The following is a 19762-nucleotide window of genomic DNA, read 5'->3' on the forward strand; positions in this document are numbered from 1 at the left end:
TACTGCCTCAATGTCATACATTTAAGCAAGGAATGGTCTACACAGAGAGTTTGATCTCTCCGAAATCACTTATTTAACATTTGTTTAGATATAACATGAGAGACGCTTTTTTCTTTTCTTCAAAAATCATGTAACCATCTCTTATTGTAATATGTTGCATTTATTTAGTATTTAATTGAATCCCCCTTTCTTGTTACGCTATTATTGCAATATGTTGCTCTTATTTAGTAGACGTTTGGCCATGCGATACCATATCACGATATGGTATCGTGAGATGGAATCAACGTTTGGACATGCGATTTTACGCTGATTGCATCTCATAATTCCATATCATGAGATGTGATTCTATATATCCAAAAACCATGATATAGAATTATATGGTAATTCCATATCATGATTTGAGATATTTTTAATACAAAAATTGATCCACATGTTTATATTTTGTTAAAACAACCCCATATTTATATCTGCTAACTATTTATTTCATATGTAAATAAAATTTATAATCACATCATTACTTTTTAAAATTTATTATTCTCATCGACATAAAATTTATTAATCTCACTAACATATAGTCACTTTAACTGACACCAATCGATTGTTAAAGTGATGAAATATTTATGGTCTATGAGCATGAAAATATAGTTCCGGATGATATTGACCAACAAATGGCTCAAAGTAACAATGTTGGTTCGTCTTCTCGGTCACATGATCGAGAAATGCAAGTTCAACGTGAGAAATTATCCGTATTATGTGGGAGGATTATATTAAAGACTAGACTATAATTTATGTTCAATTTTTTTAAATTAAATTAAAGTTAGATGAAACAATTACTTAAGTGGAGAATAAATAGCTTTGTAATAATTTATTATGCGATTTTATAAATTTTTGTTTATTTGATAAGATTGAATAAACAATTGGGGCTATTTTAATAGTTTTACAACTTATGAGATTTTTATGTTTATGAGAAAATATACAACACAAAAATTTCATATCGCATGTCCAAACAAAACTTCAATTTCATCTCATGATTTCATATCGTATGGCCAAACGGGCCTTTAGTATTTAATTGAAACTCCATCTCTTATTGTGTATTATGTCTTGTTACATATCATTGCGACTAGATGCAAATTCCCGGACCCTAATATATATTATTCTTTATTTGTTTTAATTTCATAATTTTATCGTCAATTATTTTTATAATATTTTAAACTTATTTTTTAAATAATATATGTGACTCAAGTAATATTTTAAGAGTCCTAATTTGCAGGCAGCCACAATAAACCTAAATGACTAATTTATCTTCGAACTTATTGGATATTTTTGGGAAGCACACACATCAACTGAGACGTGTGTACTTATTCCCTTGTATACATTTATTACAATGATATGTATCGTGTATATGTAATCCCAAAACTCAACTTCATAATGGAGCTCTGTTTTGATCTCTACTTGCTAGAATGACGGTAAGATCCTAGTGTTAGAATCTTATAGTCACTTCTAGGCTCTAGGATCTTATGAATATTTAAAATTTGGACTCTTCAATTTCAATGTCATAATTGTGCGGATTTTTCAAAACTACAATACTTTTAAAGAATCTACAAAAGATTTGATGATAAAGAAAGTGGATCTGGTGGGTCAAGGGGAGGTAAAAAAACTTCTGGTGACTTGGACATATCTGTGCGGTCTATTCTTCAATTTAAATGTGTTTTAAAATTTTAAAAGACATTAATCTTGAATTTTTACTTTAAGATGAATCATCAATCATGCCAAAAATGACTAAAGTTCCCAAAAGTTTCTAACAAACATTAAATGCCTGGATAACGATGCAGTTACACTGGGGGATATCTTATTGTGCTATACACTTTTCCAGATGCAATGTCCTATCAGTTATAATAAACACGTTCTGTTAAAAAATAACATTATAACATAATTGATGATAATCAATAACAATAAAAATAACAATATGAGTAAGAACAGTACAATAATCACATATTCAAATGTGTCACTCATTCAGGATAAGTGACAACTAATTAAAACAAGTAGTTCTTTTTAATGAAGTTGATTGTAAATACATATTAATTGGGGTTAATAGATGATGAGTGCTTTTATAAAATATATAAGTTTAGAGTATAAAGTGGCTCAAATTCTAGTTTTTTTTTTAAAAGTTTCCAAGTACTAGAATTCGGCTCAAATTCTAGGTTTTTTTTCTTCAAATTACTATAATAAAGTGGGTCACCTTCTTTTTGGCTTCGGCAGAACACTTTTTTTCAGTTTTCTAAAAAAACACTTTTTCTCAGTTTTCTAAAAAAAAAAGCTATGCAAAAATGCATTCTTTTATCTAAGCTTGTTCCTTGTGCATTAGGCTCCACCGCTTGTGCAAGCCCCTGTCATTGCCTCAAGCGATGCAAGAATGTATTTTGGAGCTCTTGGTTCTGACTTCTGTCTATAGGACATCTAGAGAACCATCTGAATTATTGCCTCAATGTCCTACATCTACACAGAGAGTTTGATTTCTCCGAAATCACTTATTTAACATTTGCTTTTAAAATGTACGGAAAAATATTATAATTTAGTTTCAATTACGGCCCTAGTTTTTTCATATAAGATTTACATGTTACTTACCCATTAGAGAACATTAAGCATACACAAAGGCCTTAATATATTTTTTATTAGGGAAAAAAGGAACCCTTGTACTATCGTAAATAGTATGCGGATACTATTCATCCTATTTTTGGGACATTGATGCTCCTACCGTTCAAAAACTATATCTTTTATACTAACAGATGACTAAGTGTCCGTTTGGATTGACTTATTTTATATATTTTAAGCTAAAATAGTTTTTAAGCAGTTTTAAAGTCTTTGAGTAAAGTAAAAAAGTGTTTATAATCACTTATTTTAAAGCCAAAATAATAAAAATCATAAGTTAGAAATCCTAACTTATGTCATAAGCCAAAAGCCAATCCAAAATAGGGACAAACTAGATGACTACATCTCCATATTGAGCCGATTCATCTTCTCCGCCCAATATCACTATCAAGCAATACAAGCACTAATTCCTCAAACATTCGAGAGTCTGATCAATTCAACAATGTATGTTTCTCTGTATCCATCTTTCTTCCTATCAACAACAGCCTAAAAACCTTCTAAAACAGCACAACTCATACAATCAACAAGACTCGGACTCCCGACTTTCAATCACCATCCATTGATCAGTCCTAACCGTAGAACATACCTAAAATATTCATATTAGGTATCACTGGGTGATACATGTTTATTTCATCAACTAGAATAGGTATGGGAAGGTCAGTTCTTCGGGAGTTGTAAAAACTATTTGCAGTCAAAGTTATGTTTGATTTGGAAGGAGAAAAGAAAGCAATATAATCAAGAAGAATGCTAAAGGAACATTTGAAAAGGCCCTCTCTGTAGACACACTGGTTCTTTTGCATCATGTCAGGCTTTGAGCTGTTTAATTAATTTCGACTATTCTTATTTTATCTATTGACGCTAATTTTAAGGTGTTTTTTTAGTATTTATAAAATAGTCAAACATGACATGACCCTCTATTGTGGAAGAAGAAGAAGAAGAAAGGGAGAACGTTGGGAGAAGAAGAAGAGAAAATTCTATTTTTCTTTTAAATGGTTTGGCTAGAATTATAAAAGTTGAAAAATGAAGTGTTTTTTTGTATTTTATAAAAGATTAAAAAGTTTTGAAAATATTAATTTGATCCGAGATTTACTTAATTACATTTTAAAGTGGATTTGACCCTTTCTTGATCAAAGTGTCACCAAAAACAAAATTCAAACTTAATTGACACCTTTCATTTAATTTTCTCGGGTAAGTTCTCTTCTATTTCAGTATGTAACTGATTTTCTGTTTACTTTAAGTAGGATTTAAAACATTTTTCATAGTTGTATTTTGAAGTTAGGGTTTATATGCAAAATCGGTTTGTGAATATTTTAGTATATATTGATGTATGTTATGATGATTCTTCATATTTGAGATAAAATACTACTTTTCCTTCAATTTTACATGTGTTGGGATTTGATCTGTCGGGAGGAGTTAAAGTCTTGTATGTCTTTTATCTTGTTTTGAGGTCCCTTCTTGCTGTTTTTATGTTGGTATTGACACACTTTTAGGCTACTTTCAAATAATTTAAGATTTTTATTCTTGATCTAAATGTGTGGTCCCAATTTAAGCATTGTTTAACCCTCTTTTTGGTGTTTTTTTACTGCTAAGTCACTTGCTTTGTTTTTATATGTTATAAAAGTCACTTTCTTCTTGTTAGAAACTTTTTTCTCATTGTGCTTTGTTTATTAATGTGGGGTCCTATATATTTATGTTTTGCTAAAAAAAAATCCAGAAAATTCAATATGGAAGATATGAATGTTGATCTTTTATTTCACCATGGAGGTAAATGGACTTTAAAACCTCACCTACTATATGATGAGAGGTATGTTCATTCTTTGAGGGCCTTTAATTTCAATCACCTAAATTTGATGGACATAAAAGAGGTGTTTGAAAATAACTTGGGTTTTGTATTAGTTAAACAAGTACTTGTGAAAGGACCTTCTGGAAATTTGTTCTTGGTTCAAGATTCTGATGGAATTAGGATACTTCAGGAGTTACTTACTTAAGCGTTTAGGGTAGTTCATGTATTTGTTGTTGATGATTGAAGAAATTGTTTTTGCCCCCAACATTATCAATCATAGTGAAACCTATCATGTTCAATGTGAGTATGGGACTGACGCCGAGTCAGAAAGTGATGATTGTTTGGTTGATCCTACTTTAGATGGTGAATATTAGGGATGTACATGACCGGGTTGGTTCGGATTTTTCAAATATCAAACCAAATCATTTGTGTAAAAATTTTAAATTTATAAACCAAACCAAACTAATAAAATTCGGATTTTTTCAGATTTTTCAACCTCGGGTTGGTTCGGATTTTTCAAATACCAAACCAAACCATTGTGTTGAATTTTTAAATTTATAAATCAAACTAAACTAATAAACCTCGGATTTTTTTTCCAGATTTTTGGATTTTTCGGTAAAGTTTGCATACAAACATATAATTAACTTGTGCTCCAAATATTTCTTTAGTCCAACCAAAATACAATTATTTAAGGTGTTTCTTAAGAAAATAACACAAAATATGAGATGAGTACTGATGACACTAAAGTATTCAATAAAAATAATAATGAAATCATCATATAAGATAAATATTGCAAAGTCATAATGAAAATGATCATAATTTAAAAGTACTAAATCATGCTAAAATAAGTTTATTAGTATTAGTTACATTACTAAATATTTGAGGAAAATTAAAATTAGATTATGTATTTTAACTGTCTAAACCAATGTAAAACTAAAGAACAAATATTCAATATTATTGTCATTCTTAGTGTTGAATTAATTTTCTTATTGCATAAGTATTAATTTGATTTATATTTAAGTTTTATTATAATTATCAACATCTATGAACTATAATCTTTATTGGACCATTCCGAATTCTAAGTTTTATACTTGAAATAATATAATAAAAGATAAAAACTATGAGATAGTATAAGAAATATTTTAAATTTATATTAAAGTAAATATTTTTATGTATAAAATAAAATTTTAAAATTACATATATAATGTCGGGTTGGTTTGGTCTCGGGTTAGTTTTTTTTATTAAAACCAAACCAACTCAAATATAGTCGGGTTTTTTTTTCAATACCAAACCAAGTCAAACTAAACCACTAGTCGGGTTTTTTTTCCGATTTGACTTGGTTTGCGGTTTGGTTCGGTTTTCGATTCGATTTTGTACACCCCTAGTGAGTATGACTTTGATGAGTTAGAGCTCATTAAGATGCAAAATAACAAGGAAGTCAATGCTAATCTAAGTCATTACAAAGACCTGTTTCATAATATGACCTTTAAGAACTTGGATGATGCTAGGAAAGTTTGTAATTTATATGCCCTGGTGACTAAAAAACCTTTGAAAGTTGCAAAAAGTGACCGAAAAAGATTAAGATGCAGATGCATAGAGGGCTGTCCATTTGCAATTCTTGTTTCACTTGATGGTAAAGGTCCAGGATATAAACTTAAAACTTTTAAGCAAGAACACAACTGTGAAGAGGCATTACACAATCCTAGAGCTACCACAAACACTTTATCCCATTATTTCAAAAGCAAAGTTTAGAATAATCCTAAGTACGCGCTGACGGATATGAAACAAGACTTGATGGATAATTTCAACTTAAATACTAATGATTCAAAGTTGAAAAGGGCCAAGAGAATGACCCTTCAAAAAATGCAAGGCAGTTTTTTGGATGAGTACAACAGATTTGAGGCATATGCAAATGAGATTAGAATGACTAACCCCGGTTGTGATGTAGTGATCAACTTATCAAAAGATGCAATGGAACAAGGAAAAATAAAATTTCTCAGAATGTACATATGCTTTAATGCAATGAAGGTTGGATGGAAATAAGGATTAAGACCATTCATAGGACTTGATAGGGACCTTTTTAAAGGGCCAATGCAAGGGGCAATTACTGGTGGCTATGACATAAGACTGCGATAAATCTTTCTATCCATTAGCGTGGGCTGTAGTGGATAAAGAGACCACTAGGACATGGACATGGTTCTTACAGTTGCTAGAGAAGTCATTGAATCTGAAGAATGGTGATAGCATCACATTTATGTCTGACATGCAGAAGGTAAGTAGTAATTTGTGTTTATGTAACCTAATAATATACAGTTTTTGTAAGTACTAACTGGTTTGACATGTACAGGGATTACTGAATGCAGTGGAAAATGTCCTTCCATTATCAAACCATAGGTACTATTAAGATGTTTTTAAGTGCTATCTTGGTTTGCTAACTAACATGAACTTCTAATTATTTATAGATATTGTGTAAGACATGTTGAGGCCAATTCGATGAAGAGATTTAGGACCGGAGAGATGACGAAACTTATGTGGTGGGCTGATTGGTGTACTTATGAAGAAGATTTTAAGGACCAATTGAATGCTCTTGGTGCATTATCAGAGGAAGCTGCTAAAGATTTGGTCAAATTTCCACCACAAAAATGATGCAGAACATATTTTGATATTGTGTGCAAAAATCAGATGGTAGATAATAATTTCACTGAATCCTTCAACTCTTGGATCTTAGTACCTAGAGGCAAGCCTATCTTGAAGATGCTTGAAGAGATTATAGTCAAAATAATGAACATGTTGAGAAAGAAGGAAAAAGAGGCAGAAACATGGAACATTCATTACAAACACAATCCTAAGTGTATGGAATTGTTCATTACCTACAGTAAGATTGCCAACTTATGCAAGCTTGAGTTTAATGGGGACCTTGGGTTTGAAGTGTATGAGGGTGAAGATAGGCACATAGTGAATATTGTGGAGAAGAAGTGCAGTTACATGTAAATATATTAATTTAGACTATTATTTAACTTTGATTGTGTAATATTCACACGAACTAATTATTGCTTTTCATTTTAGGTCTTGGCAGTTGACTGGCATCCCATGCCCTCATGCCATCAAGGCATTGCACAAAAAAATATGGAGCCTCGAGATGAAATAAGTTGGTGGTACACTAAAGAAACCTATCTTAAAACATACAGGGCCAAGTTGTTGCGTATGAGAGGTGAACAATTCTAGCAAGTATTGCCAGAACATGCCATGGACCCACCTGATCTTGTGAAAACAGTTGGAAGGCCAAGATTTAAAAGAGATAGAGAAAAAAATACAGCAATCAAAAGAGTTGGAGAGTGGTCTCACTCAAGAAAGGGAACTAAGATGACATATAGCAAGTGTGGATCACAAGCTCACAATGCAAGGTAACAATTTTTTTATTTAAAAGTTAGTTATATAATGTTCATATGAACTAATTTAATGACTTATTTAAAAATATTTTAGGCTAGTGAGGAAGGCAACATTTCAATTCTTAAGAGGAAGAGGGGCAGAACTGAAGGAGTAGAACAAGATGAAGAAGTCTTTGATATCAATAGTTCAGCCCCTCAACTAACTCAAGAAGGATTTGAAAGTGACATATCTGCACCAAGACAGAGACAATATGAACCTTTTGGTCCTACTAGAGAACTTGAAAGTGATCCTATTTTAAGGCCTCGTATAATTTTTGAAGAGTTAACAAGGCTTAAGATGAGGCAGAACCAACAAACAAGATCTGCTAATAGAGTGATCATTTTCAGAGGTGATCATAGAGGAATGAGTGAGCCTATAAATTTGCCTTACTCACCTACTAAAGTCACATGGAAATGAAAAGAAGTTGTGACTAGTAATCAGTTGGAAAGGGAAAGAGAGAAGAAGGTGGGGAAGTTGAAGACCAAGAAAGCAAATGGAAAATCTCAAATTTAGACTCTTGGTAGTTAGAAGTATTAAGTATGTGCCAACTTCTGTTAATTTTTTTTTGAGATATTGAAATGTTGGTTTTTGTAGACGAGAGGGAGTTGCTCGGATGGTAAGCACCCCTCACTTTCAACCCGAAGGTTGCAAGTTCGAGTCACCAAAGGAGAAAAAAGGGTGGGAGCTCCTAGGGAGGGTAAAAAAAAAGAAAAAAAATGTTGGTTTTTGTATGATCTGGCAAGTGCAAACAATGGCATAACTATTTTTATTTTGTTGTTATGTTATGGATGCAAACAATACACAACTGCTTATGTTTTATTTTGAACTGAAGCTTTGTTTTGAATGAATATTTGTTTGGTCAGTTTTTGTTTCACGTTCTTGGTTTGTTTTGGGATAGTTAAGGTGTTAATTGTTATGGTTTGAATTCCAGTATTGTTGTTTGGCAAATTTTTGAAATTTAACAGGTGATCAACAATTATTATTGTTGCTTGTTGGAATTACTTTTCTTGGGCTTTTGAAATCTTGTAGTCACGCTGGACTAGTTGATGAAGCACATATATACTTTTTTCGTATGAGAGATCATCACTACATTTGCTTGATAGATGTATTGAGTAGGGTAGAAAGATTGCATCAAGCGTATGACTAGGAAATGCAGTGAAAGTAACTGTGAAGCTTGGGGAAAGTCATCATGCTGCAATAATTCTATAGTTTTCTTATTATACATATAAATGATTCTGTCGATGAAACATCAATGTCTATCGTGCAATTTCATGTAATTTGAACTCGATCCACCTCTAATGGAAATTTCCTAAATCGAACTACTTTTTCCATATTAGGCAGCATAATCTCCCGACTTCTTACCCAATCTAATTATCTTTCGTAAAATGAAGTGTGGGAAGACGCGCGTTCATGTTTATATGGATGGGTGTTTTGACCTGATGCATTATGGTCATGCAAATGCGATAAGACCGGTAAAAGAATTAGGAGGCGAGTTAACAATTGGAGTTGTTAATGATGAACATATCATAGCTAATGAACCTTAAGAGTTTTTTTGCGCTTTTTGCTTTTGATAACACTGGTCTTTTGACCTTCAATATACTATTACTCAATTGATGCAGTGCTACTGTTTATTTTGTTCATCTAACATTGGACTTAGACGAGCTTAAATATAGTAGAATGGACACTCCGATAACTTGATACACCACGATTCTAACTAAGAAAGAACAGGTGTTTTTGCTTTTGCTAAATTCTTTTGCTTCCTCAAGATCATCGGGATTGGTTTCAAGGCTAAAGCGGAATCTCATGGCTGTCTATTATACATCAATCCTGGTTGTCGCCATGAGGTTGAACTGACCGGTCCATCTGCAGTCCACATGTTTTGTTTCAAATCCAGTATATATGTTGCGCCAGAATTGACGAGGAGAAGGTACAACAATTTGTTACTTTTTTAAGAAGTTGTAAACCTCCCAAAGTTTATGAAGGCAAATGTATAATGTACATTGATGAAGTTATAAAAAAGTAGGGAAGAAATCAAAGTAATAACTCATTAATGAAGTTGTAAATAAGCAGGGGAAGCAAAAAAAAAATTATATTTGTTTCTCTTACCTACAAAATATTTTGTCTACCTTAAATCTCTACCTTAGGAATGCTAGTTTAAAAAACTAATGACACAGTGGACTAGAAAAGATACATAAGCTTGAAAATTGAACTTCATGGTTCCATGGTGTTATATATTACAACCAAAATCATTGATGAAATTACAAATTATTAACCAAGTTACTATACAAATTAAGAAATTACAATAACAAAGATAACTAAATTGGACTTAAACTAAAACAAATTAAAACACATGAACATGAAGGTATTTGATTTTCCCATTCATTTACTTCAACATAATTCCTAGAAGAAACATCAGGAACAACTCTTTGTGGGAGTATTTGTTTGTCTTGCCACTCTCAAAATCTACATGAAGTAACCTACAATAAAAATGACACCATACGCCATCCAACACACTCTTTGGATTTTCGTAAAAAAATTATAAGAACGTTAACGATACAGAAGACATGTTCCTTTTCAATCTTGTTGCTGAAGAATCATCGCTACAAATAGTGAACTCGTCGTCTAGCTATGGAATAAAGGAAGAGAAAGTGGCCTCATATGAAGAAGATCGCGAAAAGGAAAAGAATTACAGAGGTGTTAGAAAGAGGCCATGGGGGGAATTTGCTACTGAAATTCGTGATTCTACGAGGAATGGTGTTCATGTATGGCTAGGTACATTTGATAATGCTGAAGAAGCTGCGTTAGCGTATGATCAAGTTGCATTTGCTTTGAGAGGTTCGATGGCTATACTTAATTTTCCTGTGGAGATAGTGAAGGAGTCGTTAAGTGAAATGAAGTATAGATTTGATGAAAATTGTTCGCCGGTGATTGAATTGAAGAAGAGATATTCAATGAGGAGAAAGGGTGTGAGTAGAAGAAACAGAGCAAGAAAAAATGTTGTGGTGTTGGAAGATTTGGGTGCTGAGTATTTAGAGGAATTGTTGATTTCTTCAAAAAGTATCATAAATTGGTGATTTCTTTCTCTGTTTTCAGCTTGCTCCGTCTATATAATGTTGAATTAGGACTTCATTTGCTTGATTATTTTTTCATGGGTTAGGGTTGAATTATTAATTGGGTCAAAAAATTTAGTGGGTATCTTAGTTGGCAAGCCTATGTGGCGGAATTAGTGTCATGTGGCTTGCCAAATCACTTCTGTTAAGTCTTAAGGGTAATTGTGGTCCCTTAGGATAACGACAAATACATTTTTGATCCTAAAATGTAATGAAGGGTATAAGTGGTCTATATCTCATAGTTCAGGCACAATAACAAAACTCATGTCCATTGATAGAAATGTAGCTATTTTTTTTAAGTTTGATCTGTTTCCTTTAGTTGTATTTTTGTTGTAACTTTAACAATGATCATATTGAGAAACTCAACAACAATATAGGTAAAAATTCCCATGTAGCTTATGTGATTGAAGTCCTTAAGCTCTAGTTCTCTCTTCTCTGAAAATGGGACTTAATTTAGTATGATGGAACTACTGGAGAAAATGAATACACTTATAGGGTGTGTTTGGTATGAAGAAAAATGTTTTTCATGGAAAATGTTTTCCTGGAAAACAAGTTGATTTTTGACTTATTTTCTCATGTTTGGTTGGTGACTAGAAAATATTTCCCAGAAAAGATTTTTAATGTTTGATTTATGAATGAAAAATGTTTTTGAGAAATATCTTTTATTTTTACTAAAGTAGAAAATAATTTTTGAAATTGAAAATATTTTATAAAAACAAACTTAAATTTTTTTGGGGGTAGGGGGGTCGAGAGTAGGGTGAAAAATTGAAATTTTGAAGTTGATAATATTTTTTAAAAAACAAACTTAAATTTTTTTTGGGGGGGGGGGGGTTGGTAGAGGGTGGGTGGGGGTTTGAGGGCTGGTAGGCGGGGTCGAAGGTAGGGGTGAAAAAATGAAATTTTGAAGTTGAAAATATTTTTTAAAAACAAACTTGAAATATTTTTTGGGGGGTGGGTGGGGTCGAGGGTTGCGGTGAAAAAATGAAATTTTGAGGTTGAAAATATTTTTTAAAACCAAACTTAAATTTTTTTTGTGGGGTGCATGGGGGGGGGGGGTGATTGAGGGTATAGGGGTGAAAAAATAAAATTTTGAAGTTGAAAATAATTTTTAAAAACAAACTTAAATTTTTTTTTTGGGGGGGGGGGGGGGGTAGGGGAGTGGGTCGGTGGGGTCTAGTGTAGGGGCGAAAAAAATAATTTTGATGTTGAAAATATTTTTTAAAACAAACTCAATTTTTATTTTTTTGGGGGGGGGGGGAGGGGTTGGTTGGGTGGTCAAAGATCGGAATGAAAAAATAAAAATTTGAAGTTAAAAACATTTTTTAAAAACAAACTTAATTTTTTTTCTTTTTGAAGGAAGTGGGGGGGGGGGGTGATAAGGGCTGATGGGGGCGGGCGAGAATAGGGGGTGGGGGTAAAAAAAATTGAAATTAGAAATATCTTTTAAAAACAACTTTTAATATTTTTTTGGGAGGGGGTGGTGGTAGGGGTGAAGTGGGATAAAAAAATGAAATTTAAAAACAAGCTTTAAAATTATTATTTTTTTGGGGTGTGGTTTGAGGGTAGGGACAAAAAAATTTCAACAAAAAATAATTGTAATTTGAAGTTGGAAGAGAGTTTTGAAAAATGTTTTCCTTAAGTTTTGAAGAGAAGTCATTTTCCTTAAATTTGAGAAAAATGAGTTGATTTGGAAAACATTTTTCAAAACATTTAACCAAACCAAATATGAGAAAATTGGAAAATTTCCTTCATACCAAACACACCCATAATCTATGTTTTCTTTATTAACTAATATTAAATTACAAAATATGACATGATAAAAAAAGAAGCCACTTTGAACTCGGTTATGTATATAATTGAGCAACAACTAATGGTTGTAATTAGAGGTGCTACATGTCATTTTTATAATGTTCTTGAAGTAAAATATTCAATTAGGAAATCCGAAGAAGCATGAGATTTTCTCTAAGGTAGCTAAGCTTCTTAAACTATGGTTGAAGGAGAGTAAACTAGTCTGTCCAAGAGATATTCGAGTCAGATTATCAAACATATTTGCAGAGAAAAAAGTAATGGAAAAGTAGTAATGAGATCAGTCGTCGTTCTAGATCTTGCCCGAGCTTTAGTCAATGGATCATCCCCCAGATCATCTCACAGTTTCTTCCTCCTCCACATAGTTGTGTTTCCTTGGCGTCCTTATTGATCTAGGACCGTGGCCTACCCAACGAAGAGCTGGGTCTACTGCCAGAGAGGGACTGCCCCGCACTGGAGCGAAATTGCCCGGAGCAGCAATGACTGAGCGTAAACGCCTAATTTAGAAAAGGAGAAAGGGATTCATATTACAATAGGGTGTATAAAAATTTACTCATGTAGTCATGTTCATGTCTTATAGCTTATGCAAGTTTATTAGATTTGTTCAAAGAACACTTTAAAATTACTCATGCAGTCATGTTTGTTGTTTCGTGTTATGCATCCCTATTATGATCAATTTATATATTAGAGGTATAATCAAAAGGGCATGGGACTTGTTGAAAGAGTGGTCATTCTAATTTTTTTGACAAAAAAGAGTAGAGTAATTACTCTACTCCTTTTTGTCTATCTAGTTAATTACTCTACTCCTTTTTGTCGAAAAAATTAGAATGTCCAGTCTTGATTAGTATCGAGGCTTGTGAAACGATACAGTCCAGCTTCTTTTCTAGCATAATGATCAACTTTATAGAATGAACAGACAAATGTATTATCCAAATAAAATCACTAGAAGAAGCTATAGGAGCAGAAGAACAAAGAATCTGATTCATCTTAGCAGAAATTCAGTTTCATGTGTATAAACCATATGGCCTCAAATCCAACAACACCACATTTCATGCCTAAACACAGTAGTACTATACATCTATGCCAATCCAAAAATCCGCTAAATTTCTTCTCTTATAGCTGGGTTAGATGGAAGAGCCTATGGGAGGCAGATTAACTCTCATAAAGTCAGTAATGGATGCCCTCCCAACTTACATGATGAGCCTATTCCCAATCCCAGGAAACATGGAGAAGAAAATCAACAAACTAAAGAGAGTCTTCTTGTGGCAGGGGAACAAAGAGAAGCTTGGGTACAACCTAGTCAAATGGGATGAGGTGACCCTCAACAAAATACAAGGGGGTATGGGGATAAAAAAGTTGAAAGTACAGAATGTTAGTTTGTTGAAAAAGTGGCTTGGAGGTTCTGTATTGAAGATTTGGTATTATGGAGAAGATTTATCTCACATAAATATGGTCTTCAAAATAATTGGATCACTGATGAAGTAACAGGTGTTTTTGGGTACTATGTTTGGAAAACTATCAGAAGACTATGGCCTTCTTTCGCCTCCAATATATCATTCAAAATTGGAGATGGGGTTAAAACTGATTTTTGGACTGAGATTTTAATAGGGGATAGGGACTTGAAAACCTTATTCCCAGACCTATTTATTTTAAGTCTACAACAGATGGCTACAATGGCACATGTATGGACTCTTCAAGGGTGGGACCTGATTTTCAGAAGCGCTCTAAATGACTGGGAGATTAGTAGAGTAGTTGGGCTGTTGCAGGTGCTGAACCCATTCCCAGGAGTCACAGAAGAACTTGAAAGTCCAATATGGAAGTTGTACAACATAGGGAGTTTCACAGTGAAATCCCGCTACTGGAATATGAATCATAACCGGAGAATGAGAATGGAGTGGCCATGGAAGCTAACCTGGTAGATCTAAATTCCACTAAAGGTGTCATGTTTCTCATGGCTGATGATCAGAAAAGCATGTTTAACTCACGAAAGGTTACAGAGAAGAGGTATACATATTTGCTCAAGGTGTTATATATGTGATAAAGAGGCAATAAATTAACAACCACTTATTTCTACATTGCAAAACAACTGTAAATCTGTGGCACATGTTCTTATGTATACTTGAAGTTAGCTGGGTAATGCCAGAAACTTCTTTAGACATGTTGAAACACTGGGAAAGAATGGGCAGAAGAAGAAGATCAAAAAAGGATTGGTGGAAATATATTCCAGCTTGCATCTGGTGGACACTTTGAAAGGAAAGGAATGAAAGATCCCATAACGGGCAAGCTAGCAGCATTCAGAAGATCAAGATGAAGAGTCTGAGTTTGCTGTATTTTTTGTGTAAACAGGATATGGTGGGGGAGGTAGTTAGTCTAGTGGACTTCAAAGGACAATTGTTAAGTTTTTTTTTGGGTTTTTGGTTATCAGGATGCCCTATGGGGTTGTAAATCCCACCTCATCAGTTGTTAATTGATGAGTTTTATTGGTGTGAATACAAAGTTACCTTACCAAGAAAAAAAAGAACAAATTTGAGGGACAATTTGGGAGGTGATGATGAGGAGCCATATTATGACTCATCAGATGTAGATAGTTTTGCTTACTGATACAGAAGATGGATAAAAGAGTTTGTGGGTTCCTACATCTGATTTGCTGCTATGAAGTTGGGGTTCATGAATAGTTGTAGGAAGTGTATAAGTCTTGATGGTTGTTTTCTCGAAGGGGTATGTAACGAGCAGTTATTTGTAGCAGTTGCTAAAGATGGAAACAACCAAATGTTTCCAATAGCTTGGGCTGTTACTGGAGTAGAAAAAAAAGAAACATGGAGATGGTTTATGAGGATCTTGCAAGATGACTTACAACTTGGAAATGGAGATCAAATTACTCTAATCAGTGATATGCAAAAGGTATGATACTGTTATTTTTACTATTCTTAAACCTTTATTCCTTTCTGCCTTTTTTCTTAATTAAATTCAGCTCAATTTAATATTTTAATCAACTAGTATAACTAACAAGAAGTCAAAGCATAAAATAGTTACTGCTTTTTCCTAGTAGTTAGTTACTATTTATTTTGCTAGATTGTTGCTTACTATTTTTATCAATATCATATAACTTAGTTACTGTACTATTTATTTTGCTTAGTTACTACTGATTTTACTTCATATACATACCATTGTTGACTATTTTTTGTAGGGTTTGATTAGTGCTGCTGAGGAAGTATTTCCTGCTTGTGAGCACATAATGTGTCTAGGTGCTAGACACATTCTGTCAAACTGGTCAAAGAAATGGAAGGGTACTGAGAGAAGGAAAAAGTTCTGAAAGTGTGGTAGGGAAACATTTGAATCTGAATTAAAGGTTAGGTTAGGTGAGTTAAGTATGTTGGGTAAAAATATTGTGGAAGATCTTCTCACATATGACATTGAAAAATGGTGTACAGTGTACTTCAAGGAGTTCTCAAAATGTGATAGTGTTGATAATAATATGGTTGAAAGTTTGAATGCTTGGATACTAGCAGCTAGACACAAGACAATTGTGTCTATGCTAGAAGAAATTAGAATCAAGGTGATGAATAGAATAGCTAAAATGAAGGTTTTTGCTACAACTTGGGTAGATGGGATATCTCCAATAGCTTTGAAGGTGTTTAATGCTAATGTGGAAAGGTCAATGAATTGTAGACTTCAATGGAATGGGGACTTTCGTTTTGAAGTGAAAGAGGGTCAAATTGACCATATTGTGTATCTGGGAAGAGCATATTATAGCTGTAAGACTTGACAACTAAAGGGTATCCCATGTGCACATGCCATGGCATCAATGCACTACAAGCCTATTCTCACTTTATATAGCCTGTACCAAGCATGAAAATGTGGCCAGATAGTGCAAACCCAAAGATAGAGCCTCCCGATGTTGTAAAATTGTCTGGCAGGCCAAGCAAGAATAGAAGAAAGGAGGTGAGAGAGGTGAAAAAGATCGGAAAATTGCCCAAAATGAGAATAGCTATGACATGCTCTTTCTGCAAGTCCAGTAAACATAACAAAAGAAGCTGTCCACTTAGGCCTAAAGCTAAAAGTGCAGCCCAAAAGCCAGCACAAAAAGTAGTAACTTCAACCAAAGAATCACCTGATATTCAAGTACCTGTAGCCCCTTCCAGGAGAAACTACTCAACACCACCAACATCCACTAGTGACACTTCTGTTCACTTATACTTATATATTTCTCTCTTGATTTATAATCTTTCATGCATCTCCTTGATGTCTTTTCAATACAACTACTTATTTCACGAACAAATGAACGTATTATCCAGATAAAAATCCCTAGAGGAAGCTATAAGAGCAGAAGAACAAAGATTTATCTAGCAGAAATTCAGTTTCATGTGTATACACCATATGATCTCAAACAGTCAAACAAACAACAACACATTTCATGCCTAAATTAAGTAGTTCACAAAATTACTAAACTTGCAACCAAAAGATTTTAACACATTCCTATTTCTTGGACCAAAATTCATCTTCCAACACAAACTCTAACTTGCCAAGACATCAAAAATTTAATCTAACCAACCTTACAAACAATCACAATAAGCAAACCTCGAAAGAAAAGTTAAAAGAAACTACTCATTTAGATAATTCAAAAGCAAGAAAAGTATCTTACTGTATTTCATGATTTTTAACACGCAACATATTTTCTAGGTTGAGGATAGATCTGTAAATTATGAAAGAATAAATTAGTATTTCAAAGCATATAATGTTAAATTATCAATAATCGTATACCTACCCAGCGAAGTTGTCAGTCAATTGTTTAGTCCCCAGTGAAGTCGCCATTCTGTTACGATTCGATTTCAAAAACTAAGATTTCGAAACCATTTTCGTAACTTTGGCAATTTTGTTAAGTTTTTTTGGAAAAATGAATAATTTGGAAGTCGCCACTTAATTTTTAGGAAAAATTAAGAAAACCATATAAAAGGAAATATTTTGAAAGAAAATATTCTAAATAAAGCCAGAGTCGGGTAAGGGTTCGAATAATTCTCTAAGGAAGGATTTAGGCATCTTAGAGAATCCGCTAACATGTGATTGATCGACGGATTTAAAAATTTGGCTATTTTTTAAAAGAAAACTTTAAACTACTTGAAAAATCTTATTATTATTATTCTTATTTTAAATGAAAAATATTTTGATACTTGTACATTTGTATCATCTCAAATATTGAAATAATTTGATTATTAAAATGTCAAAATAAAATTGTAACTTAACAATTTATCCGTGTCAAGTTTTTGAGTCGAATATTCAACATAATCACTTAAGCATAGATTTGAAATCTAAATACTAACTATGAAAAAATATGAATAATTCTCAAGTTATTCTTAAAGTTTAGATTGTCTTAATTAAAACGGGTTTGAAAATTTGAATACTTAAAAAATAGATGACTAACGAAATAGAAAAAATCATTAAAAATCTCTCAAGGATTCATTTAAGTTAGAAGTTAGATATAAGAAGAAAAGATAGCATCAATGATAATACTAATAAGAACATATAAACAAAACATTTTCAGCCCATATTAAGTCCCTTTTGGGACTGAATTGCCGATCCGTTGCTTCGTCAATTTTGGGTTTTAACCCAATTTCTATTTCTTGCTTAGCTGTTGTTGGCATTACTATATGAATTGGACTTGTTAAAGTCCGAGAATTCTCAATTTTAGCCCCTTTGGGGACTGCTGTTTAAATTGGACTTTTGAGGTAAAAAAAATTTCAATTTTCAGCCTTTTTGAGGCTGCTACTGCTCCGTTTTTCAGCCCTTTGAGGTTGCTGCTACTGTTGTTTATTTTTAGCCCTTTAAGGTTGCTGCAGCTAATGTTTTTTAGTGGACTTTACATTCCAAAAAAAACTTCAATTTATAGCCCCTTTGGGGCTGCTGCTGGTTTTGAGTTTTGACCCAATAAAATTAGTTTCCTTTCAAAACTTGATGGAGGTCGACTCAAAGAGGATCGAATGCAAGAGAGGGGAGTCCAGTTGGATTCGAACAAGAAGGTTCATATGAAAAATAAAAAGGAACTAAAATTAGAACCAACTCAAAACACTTTCGAGCTAAGCTAACAACTTATAACCATGTAGAGAGTTCAGGTTAACGACAACGATATTTAAAGCATTAGAACTACGACTGCTTAAGCTAGTAAAGAAAGAAAGAAAAAATGCTTAGGATTTAGTTTGTTGGAAATAAACACATGACAAGATTTAAGCAAGTGAAACCAACACCCAAAATACATACATATGTATAAAAAAAATAAACTTGGTTAGAAAGCAAACATAGATGTAATAAGAGCAAATGCCATTACGATGAACAAGTGATCAGCAGTCGACTTACAACTTGAAATATAAAGAGAACATGCTGGACAACAAGACAATCAGAGAGAAAGACCACATGATACAGTCTTTGAGTAATCTATAAAGCCCTCAATCGGAACCTTACCACATATGGTGAGCAATATCGACTAAAATTTAAACAAAATGGAGATGTAAACTTGATTAAAACAGGGTATGTTAGGCAGTAGCATGATCATGAGATTCGGAAATGGTGAAAAAATAGCTAATACATCAACAAAATAGTAGATAAAACGAAAAACAACATTTACATTAGTTAATTGATATTCTGCCTCTATTTTGGAAACAAAAGAAAACAACAATAATAAATACCAACATGTTGAAGACTGAATGAGGAACCAGCCACATTTTTGAAAAAAACTCTAGGGCAGTAGAGGATAGAAAAGGGCATACCAAAGCAACATTCATAGAGCTAAGACCAGAAGACCTATTAATTCATTTGAAAACTTTAAAGATATTCAAAGATGAAGAACAATCTCAATCAAACTAAAACTTTCAATAAACTCGCAAAGAAGATTTAAAATTATTAATCATTACACTCATAATATAGAGAATGTAGACATGGTGATCGAACTAACAGCAAAGATGATATTTCATTTATCCTAACATGTATCAAGCTA

General features: G+C 33.0%; 1 protein-coding gene across 1 annotated transcript; it reads left to right on the top strand.

The window, feature by feature from the left end:
• The first annotated feature begins 4499 nt into the window (after positions 1-4499).
• LOC125817852 (ethylene-response factor C3-like) lies at positions 4500-10935 on the top strand. Its single transcript, XM_049497360.1, has 2 exons — positions 4500-4538; positions 10405-10935. Exons 1-2 carry the CDS (start codon positions 4500-4502, stop codon positions 10933-10935), a joined length of 570 nt encoding a protein of 189 aa, XP_049353317.1.
• The last annotated feature ends 8827 nt before the right edge of the window (positions 10936-19762 follow it).

Source organism: Solanum verrucosum, unplaced genomic scaffold (assembly GCF_900185275.1).
Source record: "Solanum verrucosum unplaced genomic scaffold, falcon-dt-bn FXZP01000254.1, whole genome shotgun sequence".
In the NCBI taxonomy this organism is placed as follows: Eukaryota; Viridiplantae; Streptophyta; class Magnoliopsida; order Solanales; family Solanaceae; genus Solanum; species Solanum verrucosum.